At 47.7% G+C, this 20,717-nt stretch overlaps 1 protein-coding gene across 2 annotated transcripts; it reads left to right on the forward strand.

The window, feature by feature from the left end:
• The first annotated feature begins 76 nt into the window (after positions 1–76).
• On the forward strand, positions 77–20,640 carry nphp3 (nephronophthisis 3). 2 transcript variants are annotated; one of them, XM_080020306.1, is made up of 27 exons: positions 77–441; positions 740–865; positions 1,557–1,710; positions 2,671–2,823; positions 3,220–3,353; positions 4,997–5,157; positions 5,275–5,428; positions 6,139–6,213; positions 6,293–6,460; positions 6,610–6,713; positions 6,891–7,005; positions 8,172–8,315; positions 8,887–8,984; positions 9,086–9,188; positions 9,325–9,407; positions 9,774–9,912; positions 10,145–10,309; positions 10,684–10,778; positions 11,281–11,403; positions 11,741–11,930; positions 12,697–12,938; positions 14,820–14,895; positions 15,293–15,420; positions 16,125–16,365; positions 19,067–19,192; positions 19,350–19,465; positions 19,543–20,640. In XM_080020306.1, the coding sequence occupies exons 1-27, from the start codon at positions 118–120 to the stop codon at positions 19,706–19,708; spliced, it is 3,903 nt and encodes a 1,300-aa protein (XP_079876432.1). In that variant the 5' UTR covers positions 77–117; the 3' UTR covers positions 19,709–20,640. The 2 variants fall into 2 exon arrangements, with proteins under 2 accessions (XP_079876432.1, XP_079876433.1); XM_080020307.1 differs by having other exon boundaries at positions 2,677–2,823.
• The last annotated feature ends 77 nt before the right edge of the window (positions 20,641–20,717 follow it).

A 20,717-nucleotide genomic window follows, 5' to 3' on the forward strand; every position in this document is an offset into this window, starting at 1 on the left:
AAGCCCTCAGCAGGAGGTCAGTTCCGGGACCCCTCCAGGACTGATCAGGTTCAGAAGCCCTCCAGGACTGATTGGTTCCAGGTCCTCTCCAGGACAGAGTACCTCTGGAGGCCCGCCATGGGCACGGCGTCCTCCCTGGTGAGCCCCGGGGAGGTGATCGAGGATGCCTACGGGGGGGAGGGAGGTGAAGCCTGCGAGATCCCGGTGGAGGTGAAGCCAAAGGCCCGGCTCCTGCGCAGCTCGTTCCGCCGGGGCCCCCGCGTGATCGGGGCCAGCTTCAAGTCCACTGGCTCCGTGGACCTGGAATACGCCGCTGAGTACGAGAGGCTTCGCAAAGAGTACGACATCTTCAGGGTCAGCAAGAACAACGAGATCTCCTCCATGCAGAAGAAGGAGGCCAAGCTGGACGAGGAGAACAAGAGGCTGAGAGCCGAGCTGCAGGTGCAGGGGGGAGGGGCTTATTGAGTTGCCAGTAGATAGAGAGAGGGGCTTAATGAGGGAGGAGGGACTTAGTGGTCTGCTCGTAAAGTGGAGGGCCTTACTGAGGCAGGAGGGGCTTAATGAGCTGCAGGTAGAGAGGGGGAGGGGCTTACTTAGCTTAGGCAAAAAAAAATTATTAATGCAATAATTTGTCTGTCTCTCCTCCCCATGCCCCTGTCCTCCCTGCCCCCCGTCCCCCATGTCCAATGCCCCCATGCCTCCCCTGTCCCCTATGTGTCTCCTGTCCTCCCCATCCCAGGCACTGCAGAAGACCTACCAGAAAATCCTGAGGGAGAAGGAGAGCGCTCTGGAGGCCAAGTACCAGGCGATGGAGCGAGCCTCCACCTTCGAACATGACAGGGACAAAGTAAAGAGACAGTTCAAGGTGAACATCCAGAACCTTCTGTCAAACTCAACGTCTGTTTGTCTCATCACAGAGAAGCTCCTTCCGTCTGCTCTCCAACCAGATGTTTCTCTCTCCAGATTTTTCCCTCTCCATCCATATGTTTCCCTCTCCATCCTGATGTTCCCCTCTCCAGATGTTTCCCGCTCTATCCAGATGTGTCCCTCTCTACCCAGATGTTTCCCTCTGTACCCAGATGTTCCTTCTCTATCCAGAAGTTTCCCTCTCTATCCATATGTTTCCCTCTTATCCAGATGTTTCCCTCTCATCCAGATGTTTCCCTTTCCATCCAGATGTTTCCCTCTCTATCCATATGTTTCCCTCTTATCCAGATGTTTCCCTCTCATCCAGATGTTTCCCTTTCCATCCAGATGTTTCCCTCTCTATCCAGATGTTTCCCTCTCCATCCAGATGTTTCGTTCTCTATCCAGATGTTCCCTCTATCCAGATGTTCCCTCTCTATCCAGATGCTTCCCTCTCCATCCAGATGTTTCCCTCTCCACTGTAGCTCAGCTATTGTGATTGATGATCCATACATCGCCTCATTGTTTCATCATCAGCTCATCATGAGAACTTTCTGAACATGTGACCCAGTGAAAGATGTTCTAAGATTTTTGCAGAATCAGGCTCCTCCCTCCGTTTGACCCTAAGCATTGTGGGTAACTCTGTGTAGATCTTCCGGGAGACGAAGGAGAAGGAGCTGCAGGATCTGCTGCGTGCCAAAAGGGAGCTGGAGGCCAAACTGCAGCAGCTGCAGGCGCAGGGAGTCCTGCTGCTACAGGAGGACGAGGAGGAGGAGGAGGAGGACGGGAGGAGCAGCATCACCGGTGACAACCACTCACTCTCCTCCTCTCCCTTCTCATCCTCCCTTCCTTTCTCATTCTCCTCTCCTCTCCTCTCTCCCTCTTTTTTTTCAAACCTGTGCTGTCAGCATGCTGGACATACAACACAGAGTATTTGTTCCATTGCATCTAGGACAGAGTTAGTCTGGAAGTGGAGTTCAACTTCTCAACCTGCAACAATTATCAACAACTGCAATCAATAACTCTGTCCTGTGGACGACTTGTGGACGACTTGTGGACCGAGCAGGGCTCAGCTTTTTGTTACACAAAACCACCACCACCCCCCCTCTTTGGAGAACCTTCTTACCCTGTTTTGGTCTTTAAACAACTAATCATCATTACTTCTCCAAGAGGGAGAATCACCACGGGTGAGACAAATAAACATAGAACCAAACCTACCTAGAACCAAAAACCTTTCTCATCCTCCTCTCCTCCTTTGACACCCTCCTCTCCTCTCCTTTCCCATCCTCCTCTTCTCCTCTCCTCTCCTTTCTCATCCTCCTCTCCTCCTCATTTCTCATCCTCCTGTCCTCTCCTTTCTCATCCTCCTCTCCTCCTCTACTCTCTTTGCCTCTTCTCCTCTCCTCTCCTCCTCTAGTTCAGTATGATAATCCCAGGTGGGTTTAAGAGTTACTGGCAGGTTTAAAATTAATCTCGAACTGAAACTTAAATTGAATTTAAGTTTAAATGTGTTTTTGTGTTTCAACAGATTTTCATTGAATCTTGGTTTACTTCGAAAAATAAAAATAACAGGGTGGGTTGAATATAATCCTGCTTATTATTAGAATTTTAGATTCATTAATGGATTTATATATATCTATAGATTCATTAGAATTAAACTCTGGTGCAGAAAGATTAAAAGGTAAACCTTGACTTAATCCAGGTCTAGATTTGATCCAGTCTGCTGCGACCCAGCCTTAGTGTTTCTTCCTGTGCTTGGTGGAGCTGCAGGGACGCAGTGTGACTCCTGGGCGGGCGGTGCTCTGGGCAGTGCGCCCTCCATGGGCAGCATGGTGCAGTTGCAGCAGACCTTCAGGGGCCCGGAGCTCGCCCACAGCTTGATTGACGTGGAGGGGCCGTTCGCCAACGTCAGCAGAGGTATGAGCACTTTACTGATCGAAAGAGAAGGAAACTATGGTGATAATGCTGGTGCGGTGCGGTACAGTGTGTTTTTATTTTAGATTCAGGTAATTTTTTGTTCCGTCTCCTTATGGAACGAAACAAGTTTTTTCTTGTTTTATTTGGAGGAACGGGGCACGGTGATCGGGGCGCACAGAGAAGTGTTGGCAACAGTGTTGAATAACAGATCATTATACAGAAATAACTGAGAACTGGTTGCCGCCATTGATCAGAATCACGTTTTCCACGGAGCCGTGTGATGAATCAAGCCATTTTACTGAGCCAACGCTCTGCTCTACACCACACTCTTCCAGACCTCCTTGCTGTAAACCGTGTGTACTCTGTTTTCTATATTTCTGTATTCCTGCTCCTCAGACGACTGGGATGCTGCAGTGGCTTCTCTGCTACAGGTTTCTCCTCACGCCTCCCAGCTTCTATACAGCAACACGGTCAGATGTTACCTAATGGCCACACAGGAAACCAAAGCTGAGCTAGACATCTTCATCCAGGTCTGCCGCTCGGTCTGTCTGTCTGTCTGTCTGTCTGTCTGCCGGTTGCTCTGTCTGTCTTTCGCTCTGTCTGTCTACTGCTCTTTCTGTCTGTCACTCTGTCTGTCTGTCTGTTGCTCTGTTTGGCTGCCTGTTACTCTGTTTGTCTATTGCTCTGCAGACCTGCCAACCTATACGCATTTTGTGTACCAACTACACAGTTCTTGGTCAGAATACACAGGTACGAAATGCCAGCAAAAACTACGCAAAAATAAACAAATGTAACGTAGGACGCGTGGGCTGGTTTCAGCTTAATCGGCCATGAATGGTGATGGGACGATCAGTGTCGGTCAGTGTTGATTCTGTGCCGGTCAAATTTACACTCCAGATACTGCGTTCATGTACTGTACTGGTAAAAATGTAGTTGATGCTCAAAAAAGAGAGTGAAAGAAAGAAAATGTCATGTTTGCAGTTACTTTAAGCTTAACAAAGAAGATTAGATCAATTATTTATCCATCCCCTGACAATATTCTAACATTGACGAGTCACTCAGTAAAATGAGTCGTTCTATTTGATTCACTTGGTTTAATGCACGGTGACTTCCTGTGAACGCGACTGAGAAGAGTCGGCCTTTATTTTATTTTTTATTTTCTTGTAATGTTTGCAATTTATTTTGGAATGGCAAGTACCATCATTTGAAGTTTGAACTGGACATTTCCATGTTAGTTATATGTTGGGTCCTACGAAAACTCTGTGAGAGTCACAGGTTGAAATATATTGAAACTTGGTGACCGTCGCATATTATATATTATTATATATTTTACTGGAACTCAGGGACAGTTTCATGTTGTATTATTGTTCAACAGTGAATAATGAACAATAATAAACACACAGTGTCAAAATCCTGGTAGAGTGCTGATGTGTCCTTGAGCAAGACACCTTACCCCCTGCTGTAGGTCGGGTGCTGCTCTATGTCAGCCCACTGCTCCTAGATATCAGTTACTAGGATGTAAAATGCAGAGAAATGCATTTCGTTGCCTCAGTACTTGTACTCTGTGCAATGAAAATTAGTTGAATCTAATCTAATCTAATCTAGTCTGAATGTGCAGCTGTCCAATCACGTGAGCGTGATCAGAGCGGAAATGGGAATCTCAGCTCAGACTTAAAAAAAATCAGGAATCTGCATTGGCCGAGAAAGTTGAAAACAGTGCATCTCTAGTTGGTAAACGTGTTTGGTAACTTTACGAGATGCTGCATTTCAAGGGGTATACCCTAATGAGCGCAATTTGTATACGGTATACAGTATATTTAGCCGTAGTAGCTCGATGTGATTATCCTCGTTGTGAGGCGGCTACAGTGTGAGTAGCTGTGCTACTCAAGGTATTTCCCAAGGTTGGCAGGTCTGGATCTGTCTTGTCTCTCTGCCTGTCTTGTCTGTCACTCAGTATGTCGCTCTGTCCGTCTTTTTGTCGCTCTGTCTGTCACTTTGTATGTTGCTCTATTTGTCTGTCCGTCACTCTGGGTTCCTGTCTGTCGCTCTGTCAGTCCGTCGCTCTCTCTGTCTGTTGCTCTGTCACTCACACCGTCTGCCTGCCAGTCACCCTGTCTGTTGCTCTGCCTACTTGTCACTCTGTCCGTCTGTCTGCCTCCCTCTGTGTCTGCAGACTTTCTCTCCCAGGCTGCAGCGGCTCTGTGAGGGTCTCGGTCACTTCTACTTGAACGTTGTGTTTCCAGAGCAGAACGACGCCATGTTTGCTCTACAGCGGATGCAGGAGATCGAGAGGAGCTCGGTGTGCGTGCTGCTGCTGCACGCCTCCGTCACCAGGTGGGGGAGCGGAGCTTTGTCGGGGTGCAGCTGGGTGCTGTAGGACTATTAATTTTACCACAATGAAGTGTGCTGAAGGACTGTAGTCTGATTGGGGTTTGTTGGTTCTGGGTGGAGCTGTGTGCTGGAGGACAGCGAGGAGGCCTTTGTGAAAAGCCAAGATGGCCGCCTTCTGCTGCTCTATCTGCGGAGCGGAGAACACACTCTGTCTGGAGCCACGAGACTCCTGCTGGAGAGAATCAACACTGCAGATACAGACGCTAAAGTCAAGGTGACTAAAAATAACTTACTATAACTAACTAACTAGGTATAAGTTATAAGGAGGAATTTTGGAGAAGCTTCATGGGTGCTAAAAGTTAAATTATTTTCAGCCAAAAATATAATCACACTAAACGGAACGTTCAGGAGCTGTGAGCAGGTGGTGGAAGATCAAACTGTTGATCTGATCGATCTGATTGATCCAGTTTTATTCTGATCCTCTAGGTCAGGGGTCGGCAACCTTTACTCTCAAAAGAGCCATTTTTGGGCAAAAAAAAAAAAAGAATCTGGAGCCACAAAACAGCCTGTGGCCTTATAATGAAGGTAACACAGCCTATATGGTCTAAATGAGCTAATCAACATGACTCTAAATGAGCATTCATTAATATGTTTTTTCTTTGATGCAGTCAAGTGCAAATGAGAGGCAGGACACTGGAGAGACATCTCAGGTGATTTGGCTGGAAGCTCCCGCTGGGGCAAGCAGTGGCCTAGGTCTTGTTTGAACATGGGGGGGGGGGGCATTAAGCAGGGGGTCTGGGCGTCCTCCCTCATAACATTTTGAGCGTGAAACACTTAATCTCCTGCATTCTGTTGGAATCTCTGCATGCGGGGAGTAAGCAACTGTACGCTGACACATTTTTACAATTGAAGAATGTAAGAATCAGGTTGCAGACCCCCGCTCTAGGTGTAGATACTGAGGGTTGTTTTTGTTTGTTGGTCCAGGTTCTGGATCACAGCGGCTCTGCAGAGGAGGGGGCGGCCATGATCTACTCTCACCTGGAGAAAGTCATCAAACAGGTACGGCCTGACGACACGGCCCGTCAGCCAGTGCTTCATACCGCCGGCGCTGAGGCCTCATCCTGTTCACCCCATCCAGGAGCTGCTGGGTCTCGAGGGCTCCGACGGGGAGTCCAAGGACTGTGGGATGGAGGAGGGCGGTGAGGAGGGTCTGGGTGACGTTCTGTGGGACCTCCATGATGAGCAGGAGCAGAGGGAGGCCTATCAGCAGGCCTGCAGCACCTCCTCGCCCCTTGGCTTCCAGAAGGTTCTGCCTCTTCTCATCACTCCTTTTTCTGGTTGTGTGAGATGTGTGTGTGTGTGTGTGTGTGTGTGTGTGTGTGTGTTTGTGTGTGTGTGTGTGTGTGTGTGTGTGTGTGTGATGTGTCTGAAGTTAGTGTGATGTGTGATTTTCAGTATCTGGAGCGTCTGAATGACATGGTTGCTGCCCCCCCGCCGACCCCCCCGCTGCTGGTGTCCGGGGGTCCGGGCTCTGGGAAGTCCCTGCTGCTCTCCAAATGGTCAGGACACTCTGTTGCTTCTGTTTCATCTGCCACTTGCTCCACCACGGTCCAAGCAGTGTTTGCTCCAGGCTTTCCGCTCCGTTCATTTCCACTCCATCTCCCTGCGGGGCTTTCAAATGGCGTCCATCTTGTTTCACTACAAAACCTCTTGGCCTGGTTTCCTGTTCCCCGCAGGATTGAGCTGCAGCAGAAGAACTCTCCAAACACCTTGTTCCTGTATCACTTCGTGGGACGGACACTCTCCAGCAGCTCGGAGCCCGTTCTCATCATCAGGAGGCTAACGGTCAAGGTGAGAGCCTGGACTAAACCGGCTCTAAATGAGGACCGACCTGAGGTTTTTTCGGACCGGACGGTTCTGGGGACTCCCTGAGGGGAACTGCGGACTGGGGAGGTCCCGAGAACTGAATACCTTTGAGGGCTTTTTTTTTCTGATTGCATTGGCACCGGCGGTAGGAACTCTGAAGTGGGGTCAGCCAATGGGGTTTCAGCACGAGTTCCATGTTGTATTTAGTCTGTAAACGTTAATTTGAGTGATTATTTAATTTTAATTATTATTTACCGTTTTACACGGGTTGCCGGTTGCATGCATTGGCTCATGTGTTCGACCAATCACTGTGCACTTAACGTCACTGAAGGTTCCTCTTGTGCCGCTTAGTCCCCTGGTGCCCTGGCGTAGGAGACAAAAATTTCCCTCAAAATAGCGTTCTCAGAACTACGATCGTTCCTAGTTGCTGCAGCGCTGACACAGAAAAAGGGACGGTTCCTCCAAAAGCTCTTCGAACTATGAAAAAGTTCCTGCGATGCAAAACCGCCTCTTGTCTAACCTGGAGTATTCTGGTCTGAACCAGGGCTTAACTAGATCTAACCAGGACTGAACCAGGACTAAACTAGGTCCAAACAAGGAATCACCAGGTCTTACCAGGTATTAAACCAGGCCTGAACTAGGATTGAACCAGGCCTAACACCAGCTCTCAACAAGGACTGCCCAAGACTAGACAAGACTACCTGTAATCGTAAACATTACAATATATTTCTCGTGTTCATGTCTGGAAGAATCTAGTAATACGATTTCAGACACCCCTAAAGTGGACCATACCATTATGCTGAGCATCTCCCTCCGTGGAGCAGCGGAGTCGCAGCTGACAGACGACCAGACACGTAACGGGGAGACCTGTTGGAGGCAGTTAGCGGTGCCGTTCACCGTTTGGGGTGCTTTGTGAATTAGATCCTTGCTTTTTCTGTTATTTGCTGCGGTTTAGGGGCCGCAAGAGCCGCGACAGTGGTTTTTTATTGCAGATTTATTTATGTTACACCGTTTTCTAATTGAATGAGACATAAAAGCCACCCCCACCAGCGACGTCTAATAGGTTAACGCTTCTGACACGTCGACTAGCAAACAGCTATGGTTAACATCTCTAACCAGGTCTAACTGGGTCTCCCCTGAATCTCCTCCAGCTGCTGCAGCACTTCTGCTCCATCTCTGGTCTGTCCATGGAGCCCAGTAAGGTCCTGGAGGAGTTCCCACGGTGGCTGGAGCGCCTGTCTGCCCGTCACCATGGAAACATCATCATTATCATCGACTCCATTGACCAGATACAGGTGGAGGGTGTGATCATGTGTCATTGCACTCAACTGTATTATAGAAGAAGAAGAAGAATCTTAATTGGTTACACGACTTGACACACCACACTACAACACATGCATATATATATATATACACACACACGCTTTTTTGGGTGGTGGCCGGTAAAATCGCTCCTCTGCATTTGACCCATCCTGGCTTGTCCTTCCTCCGGGGGGGCAGCCAGGAGCAATGGGCAGCGTTCAACGACGCCCGGGGACCTGGTACCAAGTGTCCATCACTGGTCGGACGATGGTGATGTGTGCATGTTTTGGGTGGGGGTCCTTACTGATGTTAGATGGAGGAAACCCCATGTGAGCATGGGGAGAACATGCAAACTCCACACAGAAAGGCTCCTGTTTGGGAGATAACCCGCCTTAGCACTGTGCCAACAGCGCCCCAGGCGGGAATCGAACCCAGGACCGTCTTGCTGTGAGCAGGCTTTTATAATTAGAATATTTCAATATTTTCAATATTTAGTTGTGTTTCATAATAACAGTTTATCTCCTATATTAACGCAGTGACATGATGACTTCTTGTTGCCTCCAGCACGCAGAGCGGCACATGAAGTGGCTGATCGACCCGCTGCCCGTCAACGTCAGGGTGGTGGTTTCTGTCAGCGTGGAGAGCTGCCCTCAGGCCTGGAGGTAAATCGCTGAATGTACTTTGAAGCTGTTCTTAGTTCCGTGCGACAACACAAATCTGTTCAGTTCCGGGAGTGTGTTGAGCTTGTGTGTAATGTGTTCAGGTTGTGGCCGACCCTCCACCTGGACCCGCTGTCCCTCAGGGAGGTGAGGAGCGTGGTGAACGCAGAGTGCCAGAGTCTAGAGATCACGCTCACCAAGGAACAGGTCGGTCCCACCCCCGGTACACATCCGATCAGAACCACAACCTGAATTTCCCCTCCGGGTATCAATAAAGTGTTTTCTTAACCCGTACGGTCTTGAATTTGACGTCATGTTTGTGACGCTGCGTCTCCCGCTGCAGGAGAAGAGGCTGGAAAAACACTGCCGCTCTGCCTCAACCTGCAACGCTCTCTACGTCACTCTGCTGGCTCGCATCCTCAGCAGGTAGGTTCACCGCAGGTCGCTCCAGGATCTAGTGTTTGTCCCGGAAAGGTCTGCCCGCATTGAGAATGTCAGCGGATAATACAGAAATGCACTGTAGGATTACTGTAAGACCTACTGTGGAAATACCAGAGACAGACTTCCAGACGTAGTGAAGTGGTTCCCAGCTCTTTCTGACTCATGGCCCATTTGAAAAGTCTCCGTGTTTGTTAACTTGCTGTCATATCCTTGTGGACCACAGCTTTAAAATCACTGCCTTCTAGTATTACTGTGGTGTTTCTATTTTTTTTCACACTGCAGAGAACCTTGTAATAATATTCTCACGATGAAATGATGCTGAAGTGTCTGACGAGTTCCGTTGTGTTCCAGCTGTGGAGGCCGCTGGTCTCTGGAGAAGGTTCTGGATCAGTGTCTTCTCTGCCAGGACACGGTGTCGCTGTACCGCGTGGGTCTCCATATGACGCTGGACAGCCTCAGCTCGGACCGAGACCGACACGCCGTCACGGAGGTAAACTTCCTGTCTGCAACAAGGAGGTCGAGCAGACTAGAGATCTCCAACTGCTTTTAGATCCATCATCTGTCAGTAGAGTGTTGTTAAGAGGGATACAGTACAAGACCTGATCACCCTGTCGGGGATTATTTTGTGATAACGAGTGGCTACATTAACTTCCTGTCGGGCAGCGTTTCCAACGTGGCGTCTCCCTGCCCGGATTCTGATTCTGGTTCTGGTACTTCTCCAGGTCCTGGGCCTGGTGGGGGTCAGCCACAATGGCCTGAGTGAGTCCGAGGTCCTGGACCTGGTCCCAGATCTGCACTTCCCTGTCCTGAGCTCTGCGCTGCAACAGCTCAGCAGGCTGCGCATGCTAACGCTGCGCTGCGGCCTACTCTGCTTCCTCCACCCGCAGGTACGCTCAGGTCAGCTGCACATATAAGTTAATTCAGGTTAGCTCCACTCATAGGTATGCTCAGGTTAGCTGCACATATAAGTTCATTCAGGTTAGCTCCACCCATAGGTATGCTCAGGTTAGCTCCACCAACAGGTTTACTTGGGTTAGCTCCACCCACAGGTACGCCCAGGTTAAGGCCACCCACAGCTACCAAGCTTAGCACAACAACGTCAGCCAGTCAGAGACTGGAAATTTCATGACTGTCCTGCAGCAAAATAAAAAAAATAATGAATAATAATAAAATAAAAATCATTCCCTTTTACTTTCACACAGATGCGTTATTGCTTTAATTTACCAGACTCTGTCTCTCTCTCTTTCTGTCTCTCTCTCAGGCCTGGGAGGCAGTGAGACAGGAGTTCCTCAGTGCTGAGGTCAGTACTTCTGCTTCCAGAGACAAGCTGATCCAGTTCTTCAACCAGCAGCTCAGGTAATGTGTACTGTGCCTACTGTATGTACTGTGTCTACTGTGCCAACTGTGTGTACTATGTGCACTGTGCCTTCTGTGTGTACTGTGCCTACTGTGTGTACTGTGTCCACTGTGTTTACTGTGTGTACTGTGCCTACTGTGATAACTCTGTGTACTGTGTGTACTGTATGTACAGTGTGTACTGTCTGAACTGTGCCTACTGTGTGTACTGTGCCTACTGTGTTTACTGTGTGTACTGTGCCTACTGTGATAACTGTGTGTACTGTGTGTACTGTGCCTACTGTGTGTACAGTGTGTACTGTCTGAACTGTGTCTACTGTGTCTACTGTGTGGACTGTGTGTTCTGTGCAGCTCAGGTAACAGCAAACACTACACCAGGTAGTTTACTAGTTTACTTCTGGATATGTCATATGCCTGTGTGTGTGTGTGTGTGTGTGTGTGTGTGTGTGTGTGTGTGTGTGTGTGTGTGTGTGTGTGTGTGTGTGTGTGTGTGTGTGTGTAGCCAGCAGTGTGTGACGTGGCGTGTTGCAGATGAGTTGCCGTGGCTCCTGCAGCAGCAGGATGACAAAACCAGACTGCAGATCAGTCTGCTCAACCTGTTTGTCTCCCACAACCTCTACAAGCGGTACACTACTAACTAGTACTACTAACTAGTTGCCCATAGCTACTTCTAACTATTTATGTATTTATGAGTTTATGTTGCACTCTTTTCAGAAGAAAGTGGAAAAAATCGGATTGTGGCAGGTTTGTCATGTTTTAAATCTATGGCCAAAGTAACAACAACTAATTACTTCGGCATAAACAGCACAACAAAGACATATTCACGTGGCTGACATGGTTGGTGGGAGGCTCTGAGCTGCATCTCAGTGCCTCTGACTCAACTGGGTCAGTTCGGCTGCAGCCTTCTGCACTAGCTAGTTTAGGAACCTATTTAACTATCCTTCAAATGGCTGCCGTTCCAGGGGTCATTTCTCTGAGCTTCTGGCGTACTGGCAGTATGTCGGCAAAGACAAGAGCTCCATGGCTGCAGAGTACTTCCACTCCCTGAAGAGCTACGAGAAGAGCTGCCATGGAGAGGACAGCATGACTCAGCTGGCCAACCTGTACGAGACGCTGGGGCGATTCCTCAAGGACCTGGGGCTGCCAAACCAGGTAGGGGAACATGGGACTGGTCTGCAAGGGAGGGGGACTGGGACTGCCAAACCAGGTAGGGGGACATGGAGCTGCCAAGCCAGGTAGGGGGACATGGGACTGGTCTGCCAGGGAGGGGGACTGGGACTGCCAAACCAGGTAGGGGGACATGGAGCTGCCAAGCCAGGTAGGGGGACATGGGACTGGTCTGCCAGGGAGGGGGACTGGGACTGCCAAACCAGGTAGGGGGACATGGAGCTGCCAAGCCAGGTAGGGGGACATGGGACTGGTCTGCCAGGGAGGGGGACTGGGAGTGCCAAACCAGGTAGGGGGACATGGAGCTGCCAAGCCAGGTAGGGGGACATGAGACTGCCACGCCAGGAAGGGGGACATGGGACTGGTCTGCCAGGGAGGGGGACTGGTACTGCCAAACCAGGTAGGGGGACATGGAGCTGCCAAGCCAGGTAGGGGGACATGGGACTGGTCTGCCAGGGAGGGGGACTGGGAGTGCCAAACCAGGTAGGGGGACATGGAGCTGCCAAGCCAGGTAGGGGGACATGGGACTGCCACGCCAGGAAGGGGGACATGGGACTGGTCTGCCAGGGAGGGGGATGTGGGACCAACCTGCCAGGTAGAGGGAACTGGGGCTGTAAGCTTAAGTTACAATAAATTATTGGTTCTCTGACCCTGGTTCGTTTGGGTCTTGAAAAAGAGGAGGAACAGAGTGATGGAGATCCAGAGTGTAAGCTCTGTGTTCTTACTAAGATGTAAATCTGGTGCGGTCCAGGCGGTGGCCCCCTTGCAGAGGTCTCTGGAGATTCGGGAGAGCGCCCTGGACCCGGACCATCCCAGCGTGGCCCGCTCCCTACACCAGCTGGCCGCCGTCTACGTCCAGTGGAGGAAGTATGGGAACGCTGAGCAGCTGTACAAGCAGGCTCTGGAGATCAGCCAGAACGCCTTCGGATCGGAACACGCCAGCGTGGCCCGGGAGCTGGAGTCCCTGGCCATGCTGTACCAGAAACAGAACCAGTAAGTCCGATGAAACCGGAGAGCCGGTATCACTGGTTCTGCTGTATCGGCAACAGAACACTGCCAAACCTCCAGTTCAACCGTCTAGCACCTTCACTGTTCTAAGTGACTGGTCTTCATTGTAACTGGAGCTCTGTGTGAGACATGCCAAATTCTGTTTGGATGGAAGTTCATAATACACCGCGTTCCAAATTATTATACAAATTATATTTTCCTCTGATTTTCCTAAATAGTCGATGCAAATGACAGTCAGTATAATTTTCAAGTCATCAACCGTTAGGGTATAATTCGAATGTTATTGAACAAACCTCTCAATGATAACAGTATTTTTTTCAAATATAAAAAACTCAAAATGCACTGCTCCAAATTATTATGCACAACAGAGTTTCAAAACATTTTAAAGGTTGTTAAGAACTGAAAATGGTCATTTGTTGAATGTGCAGCATTAGGAGGTCATATTTACTGAAATCAAAAGCTATTTCAATCAAAAACATCTTAACATCTTAAGGCCAAGTTACATGTGAACATAGGAGCCTTCTTTGATATCACCTTCACAATTCTTGCATCCATTGAACTTGTGAGTTTTTGGAGAGTTTCTGCTTGAATTTCTTTGCAGGACGTCAGAACAGCCTCCCAGAGCTGCTGTTGTGATGCCAACTGCCTCCACCCTCATAGATCTTTAGCTTGAGGATGCTCCAAAGGTTCTCAATAGGGTTGAGGTCAGGGGAGGATGGGGGCCACACCATGAGTTTCTCTCCTTTCTTGCCCATAGCAGCCAATGACACAGAGGTATTCTTTGCAGCATGAGATGGTGCGTTGTCATGCAGGAAGATGATTTTGCTACGGAAGGCACGGTTCTTCTTCTTGAACCATGGAAAAAAGTGCTCAGTCACAAACTCTATATACTTTGCCGAGGTCAATTCCACACCTTCAGGGACCCTAAAGGGGCCCACCAGCTCTCTCCCCATGATTCCGGCCCAACAAATGACTCCGCCACCTCCTTGCTGACGTCGCAGCCTTGTTGGGACATGGTGGCTATCCACCAGCTATCCACTACTCCATCCATCTGCACCATCCAGGGTTGCACGGCACTCATCAGTAAACAAGACTTTGAAAATGAGTCTTCATGTATTTCTGGGCCCATTGCAACCCTTTCTGCTTGTGAGCATTGCTTAGGGTTGGCCCAATAGTAGGTTTATGCACAACTGCAAGCCTGTGGAGGATCCTACACCTTGAGGTTGGTGTGACTCCAGAGGCACCAGCAACTACAAATACCTGTTTGCTGCTTTGTAAAGGCATTTTAGAAGCTGCTCTCTTAATCCCATGAATCTGTTTGGCAGAAACCTTCCTCATTATGCCTTTATCTGCAAGAACCCGTCTGTGCTCTGAATCAGCCACAAATCTCTTAACAGTACGATGATCACACTTAAGTGTTCGTGAAATATCTAATGTTTTCATACCTTGTCCAAGGCATTGCACTATTTTTTCGGCAGCAGAGAGATCCTTTTTCTTTCCCATATTGCATGAAACCTGTGGCTGCTTAATAATGTGTAACGTCCTTCTTAAGTAGTTTTCCTTTAATTGGGCTCACCTGGCAAACTAATTATCACAGGTGTCTGAGATTGATTTCAGTGATCCAAAGAGCCCTGGGACACAATACCATCCATGAGTTTAATTGAAAAACAAAAAATTAAATGTTTATGACACTTAAATCCAATTTGCATAATCATTTGGAACGCTGGTAAACCAGTCACTAGGATGGAAGAGCTACACGCAAAACGTGACCGGCAGAAGGTAACGGGGGCCCGAGCTACGTTTCAATTCTCAATTCTCTCTCTCTCTCTCTCTCTCTCTCTCTCTCTCTCTCTCCCTCTCCGTCAGGTTTGAACAAGCAGAGAAACTCAGGAAGAGGTCGGTGAGGATTCGCCAGAAGACGGCTCGTCAGAAAGGTCACATGGTCAGTATCCGCCGATCATTCAATCCATCTGTCTCCCCCAGAAGTGCACAAGTAATCACAAGAATCAATACAATGGTTATTACTCACAGAGAAACAATCAGGTTGGAGATTAAAATAAAATTGTGACACTATGGGAGTGATGTTTCATTTCTGGTATTGACAAAACCCAATTTAATCTAATCTCATCTAGTCCACTCTCGTATAGTCTAATCTAGTCTATACAGTCCTAATACAATGCCATGTAAACTAATCTAGTCTAGATTAGTCCAATCTAGTCCAATGTGACTCTCGGGAAAAATAACTTAATTTAATACCATCTCATCTAACGTAGTCTAGTCTAATATAATCTCGTCTAATAAACTCTCATAATCTAGTCTCATCTAATCTGTGATTCCAGTACGGCTTCAGCCTGCTGAGGCGTCGCGCTGTCCAGCTGGAGGAGCTGACTCTGGGAAAGGACTCTGCAGACTGCGCCAAGACCCTGAACGAGCTGGGAGTCCTGTACTACCTGCAGAACAACCTAGAGTACTACACACCACACACCACATGCAGTACACAGTACACACACTGCCCTGTACTACCTGCAGAACAACCTAGATTACTACACACCACACGCAGTACACAGTACACACACTGTCCCGTACTACCTACAGAACAACCTAGAGTACTACACATTATGCACAGTACACAGTACTCACACTGCCCTGTACAACCTGCAGAACTACCTACAGTACCACACATTACACACAGTACACAGCTCACAATACTACACAGTACACACACTGTCCTGTACTACCTGCAGTAATCTTTAGTGTTTCCTCTTTGGCACCAAAGACAATTATCTCAGTTTTTCTCATTATTTAGTTGAAGGAACTTCTGCCGCGTCATTGATTTGTTCAGTGCATTGATAGTAGATCAATGGACGATGATCAACTGATGAGACAGGCTCCTTGTGGCGATGTATTATGCATATGATGCATTATTTGGTTTAACAGGAGCATGCAGAGGTGAAATAAAAAGAGGTCCAAGGATTGAACCTTGAGGAACTCCACATGTGATGTTAGTTCAGATACATCTTTGACAAGGGAGACAAAATGGTCCCGGTTTTGTAAAAAAAAAAAAAAAAAAAAGTCTGGAACCAATTTAAGACCGTGCCTGGAAGTCCAACAGAGTTTTCCAAGATAATACACAATGGTTCTCTTGAGGTGACGTTGGGGTGTTCTCCTCAGCGCCGCCAGGGGCTTCCTGAGCCGCTCCCTGGAGATGCGGCAGCGGGTCCTGGGCCCGGACCACCCGGACTGCGCCCAGTCCCTGAACAACATGGCCGCCCTGCACACGGAGCGCAGGGAGTACGAGGTGGCCGAGGAGATGTACGAAAAGGCGCTGCACATCCGCCGGAGTGCGCTGTCACATGACCACCCTTCGCTGGCCTACACCCTCAAACACCTCGCCATGCTGTACAAACGCAGGGTGACGAACGCACACACACACACACACACACATACACACCAAGTAGATGTAGTTTGAGACCATATAGGTGGTGAAAAGTATGGGACAGTATCGGACCTGCCAACCCGCATGCATTTTGTCTACCAACTACGCAATTCTTAGTCAAAATACGCAGGTACGAAATGCCTCTCCTCCCACTCAACATCCACTGATATGCAGCACTGAGTTGCTTTATTATCCACCGAGGTGTAACGCTGCGCTGTGAGGTCAAATGGGAAGTGGGAGAGTTAGAATAAAGCACAAAAATGTGTGAATGTTTGTAAGTTAACATATAAAACATGAGATGCACCAATCCATCGGCCGGTGGCCAGAATTGGTAGGTTTTCACCGGCCGATCAGTGTCAGGTATATTTTTAGATTCTGTGTTGGTCAAATGTACACGCCCTATACCGTGCTTATGTCCTGTAGTCCCATACAACAAACACTACACTACAAACCCGATACCAACGTAATGTAACGTAGTTGACGCTCAAAAGAAAGAGTGAAAGGAAAAAAATGTCAGATGTTTGGAAATACTTTAAGCTAAACATAGAAGATTAGATAAATGATTTATTTAGCGCCTGAAAATATTCTAAATTAAGCCGACTGCTTATCGCCGGCTGTCACAGTGGAGCTCTGATCGTGATGATGGTTTGACTCTTTTGAGACTCTTTTCTTGACGAGTCACTCAGTAAAGTTCAATTTGATTCTGTTGGTTTAACGCACGGTGAGCGAAGGAGGACGTCAATGAACGACAGCGAGAAGAGTCAGCCATTTATTTTATTTGTTTATGTTTTTGTAATGATTGCAATTTATTTGCAAAATACCGTATAAATATAATATAAATTAATATTTGAACTTAAAGTGAAAGAGACTTTCATTTGAAGCTTTAACTGGACATTTCCATTTTAGTTATACATTGGGTAATAAGAAAAATCAGTGAGATTTACAGGTTGAGTTACACTGAAACCTGATGACCATCCCATATTCTATTTTATTGGAACTCAGGGACAGTTTCATGTTCTGTTCTTGTTCCACAGTGAATAAATGTGTAGTCTATTAATCAGCAATCTCACTATTGTGGTGACTGAAAATTGCAATGTAGTCCGTATGTGCAGCTGTCCAATCACGTTAGTGTGATCAGATCACATGTATTCGTCATCGACGTACAGCAGATCGGAAATCGGAATCTGCAGGTCAGACTTAAAAAACAATCAGAAATAGCAATTGGCCAAGAAAATTGCAATCGGTGCATCTCTAGTTGGTAAACATGTTTTGTAACTTTACCAGATGATGTATTTCAAGCTCTGTATCCTGCTGAGATAAATTACTATAATTAGTTCACCCTAGTAGCTCGCATAGGATGTGATTAGGCTTGTTACAAGAGGGCTACGGTGTGAATAACTGATGGAGTCATTTAGCTGCAGTAAATCAAGCGCCACTGAGACTCCCTGTTACACTGTTGTGGTACTCAAAATATTTTCCGAAGGTTGGCAGGTCTGTAGTACACAACATTAAACCAGTGACAGGTGAAGTGAATTACATTGATCATCTGGTTCCAATGGCACCTGTCAAGGGGTGGGATATATAATTATTATAATATATATATACTGTTATCTATTATTATTATATATTTACTGTTATCTATTATTATTATATATATACTGTTATCTATTATTATCATATATATACTGTTATACAGTATATTATTATTATATATAAACTGTTATATATTATTATAATATATAGACTGTTATATATTATTTTATATATATACTGTTATATACTATTATTATATATATAAAGTGTTATATATTATTATTATTATATAAGGCAGCAAGTGAACAGTCAGTTGTTGAAGTTGATGTGTTGAAGCAGCGTAAGGATCTGAGCCACTTTGACAAGGAGCACATTGTGATGCTGGACGACTGGGTCAGAGCATCTCCACAACCACAGCTCTTGTGGGCTGTTCCCGCTATGCAGTGGTTACTACCAACCAAAAGTGCTCCAAGGAAGGACGACCGGTGAACCGGCGACAGGGTCATGGGGCTCAATACTCATTGTGGGGAGCCAGGTCCAGCCCGTCTGGTTGGATCCCACAGAAGAACTACTGTAGCACAAAGTGGTGAAATAGGAAATGTTGCTACGATAGAAAGGTGTAGAACACACAGTGCATGGCAGCTTGCTGCGTATGGGAGCGCTCACAGTGTCCATGCTGACCCCTGTCCACCCCTGAAAGCACCTACAATGGACACATGAGCGTCACAACTGGACCATGGAGCAATGGAAGAAGGTGGAGGTCTGATGAATCACGTTTCTTCTACATCATGTGGATGGGCGGGGTGAGGGTCCAATCCCATGGATCATCTGTGGAATGTGCTGGAACAACAAGCCTGATCCGTGGGGGCCCCACCTCCAACTTCCAGGACTTAAAGGATCTGCTGCCAACGTCTTGGTGCCAGATACCACAGGACACCTTCAGAGTCTGGTGGAGTCCATGCCTCCACCTCACAGCTGTTTTGGGGACACGGGGGGGAGCTACATAATATTAGTTTAATTAGTGGTGCTTTTAATATTGTGACTGATCGGTGTATGATATATGATCTGGTATATGATAAATATGATGTCCTGCATTCCTAATTGGCCACTGGTTGCCATGGTACCAACGCTACTCGTCCACCAGGGGAAGCTGGAGAAAGCTGTTCCGCTGTACGAGTTGGCGCTGGAGATCAGAGAGAAGAGCTTTGGACCCAAACACCCCAGCGTGGCCACGGCACTGGTCAACCTGGCCGTTCTCTACTGCCAACTGGTGAGACCTGTTACACTGGAGGGACTGGTTAGACTAGTTACCAACTGGTTACACTGGTGAATTATTGTATTAAATTATGAATCAGTGAATCAGAGTGTCATTGTGTCATGTGATGTATAAACCACTAAAAGTGAATATTTACAACTTCCTGTCGCAGAAGAAGCACGGCGAGGCTCTTCCTCTGTACCAGCGAGCATTGAAGGTGTACGAGGACAGTTTGGGGCGGAGCCACCCGCGTGTCGGGGAGACGCTCAAGAACCTCGCCGTGCTCAGGTGAGAACCCATCCTGGATGGTTCTGGTCTTTCATGTTCCAGTAGAACACAAACCTCACTTCCTGTTTCCCGTCCAGCTACGAGGAGGGCGACTTTGAGCGGGCTGCCGAGCTCTACAAACGTTCCATGGAGATCAAGGAGGCGGAGCCATCTCTGTGTGGGAACGCTCCCTCACGCCACTCGTCCAATGGGGACACATTCAGTCTGAGAGGCCCTGCCCCCCTCCCACCGGCCCCCAGGTGAACCGGGATCGGAACCAGAACTAACTAGCTGTGAATTTAATACCTCCCTGTCCACCGTAGGCGCTGGGATGGTGAGGTAAAGGTATGTTATAAAGCGCTTTTTCTAGTCTTGCGACCGCTCCAAGCGCTTTACCACACGTGCCTCACATGCAAGGTGCACACCTGCTCAACAAGTGCAGCTAGCGGTTCAGTGTCTTGCCCAAGGACACTGTGGCGCACTGCTGGGAATCGAACCAGGACCCCTTTGATTACTGGATGAGCCGTTCGCCCTACTGCGCCCCCGCGCCGCTAGCTAGTGTGAGCATTAGCAGTAATACAAGGGACTCCAGGAGAGGTGGCTTTAACAACAGACCCAAAAATAATGACTGTTTTCCACTTTCGACCAATCAGAACCCAGTATTCCAGAGATCACATTTTGGGAAATTATTACAAAACGTGGCTGTATCTGCCTCTCATCTACATTCCTCCATCCTGAACAGGAAACAAGATTAATGGTGGAATGTGATTTACTTATTGCGTACCTAAATATTTAAGATGGAGAGATTAGATGGATCTAAGGAGATCCTCTCCCCATGCACGTTACGTCAACGCCCACACGCAGCTTCCTAGTTGGAGTGGCGTGAAGCCCCCCGTTCACCGTTTCCCCAAAGAAAACCAATACACAGTATTTTTATGTTGCATGTATTTATTGTAATTGAATGAAATCAAAACAGCAGTGTGCGTAACAGGAACACTTCTCCTTTACCCCCACCCCTGCTGAATTGCGATATAAAATTTGAGATTTGGCCCAAGCCTAGTCAGTATATATATGTTATATTTAGAATGTTCATATAGCCATCAGGTGATTATTTTAAAACATTTAATTGAAACTGAATGTTTTTGGGAAAAACCACCGGCACCTAATTGTTGCACATGGTGTTTTTGTCGGAGATGTTGAAATATTATTTCATATTTGTGAAAGGGATTTTGCGCTGGTTAAAGTCCAGTGTTACTGCAACATGAACCTCAAG

This window comes from Zeus faber (genome assembly GCF_960531495.2).
Source record: "Zeus faber genome assembly, chromosome: 19".
Taxonomy (NCBI): Eukaryota; Metazoa; Chordata; class Actinopteri; order Zeiformes; family Zeidae; genus Zeus; species Zeus faber.

Coding starts and splice junctions, on each gene's coding strand:
- nphp3 (XM_080020306.1), top strand. CDS start 118: ATGGGCACGGCGTCCTCCCTGGTGAGCCCCGGGGAGGTGATCGAGGAT. Junction 5,158..5,274: donor CTGCACGCCTCCGTCACCAG/GTGGGGGAGCGG, acceptor TTCTGGGTGGAG/CTGTGTGCTGGAGGACAGCG. Junction 6,461..6,609: donor CGCCCCTTGGCTTCCAGAAG/GTTCTGCCTCTT, acceptor TGTGATTTTCAG/TATCTGGAGCGTCTGAATGA.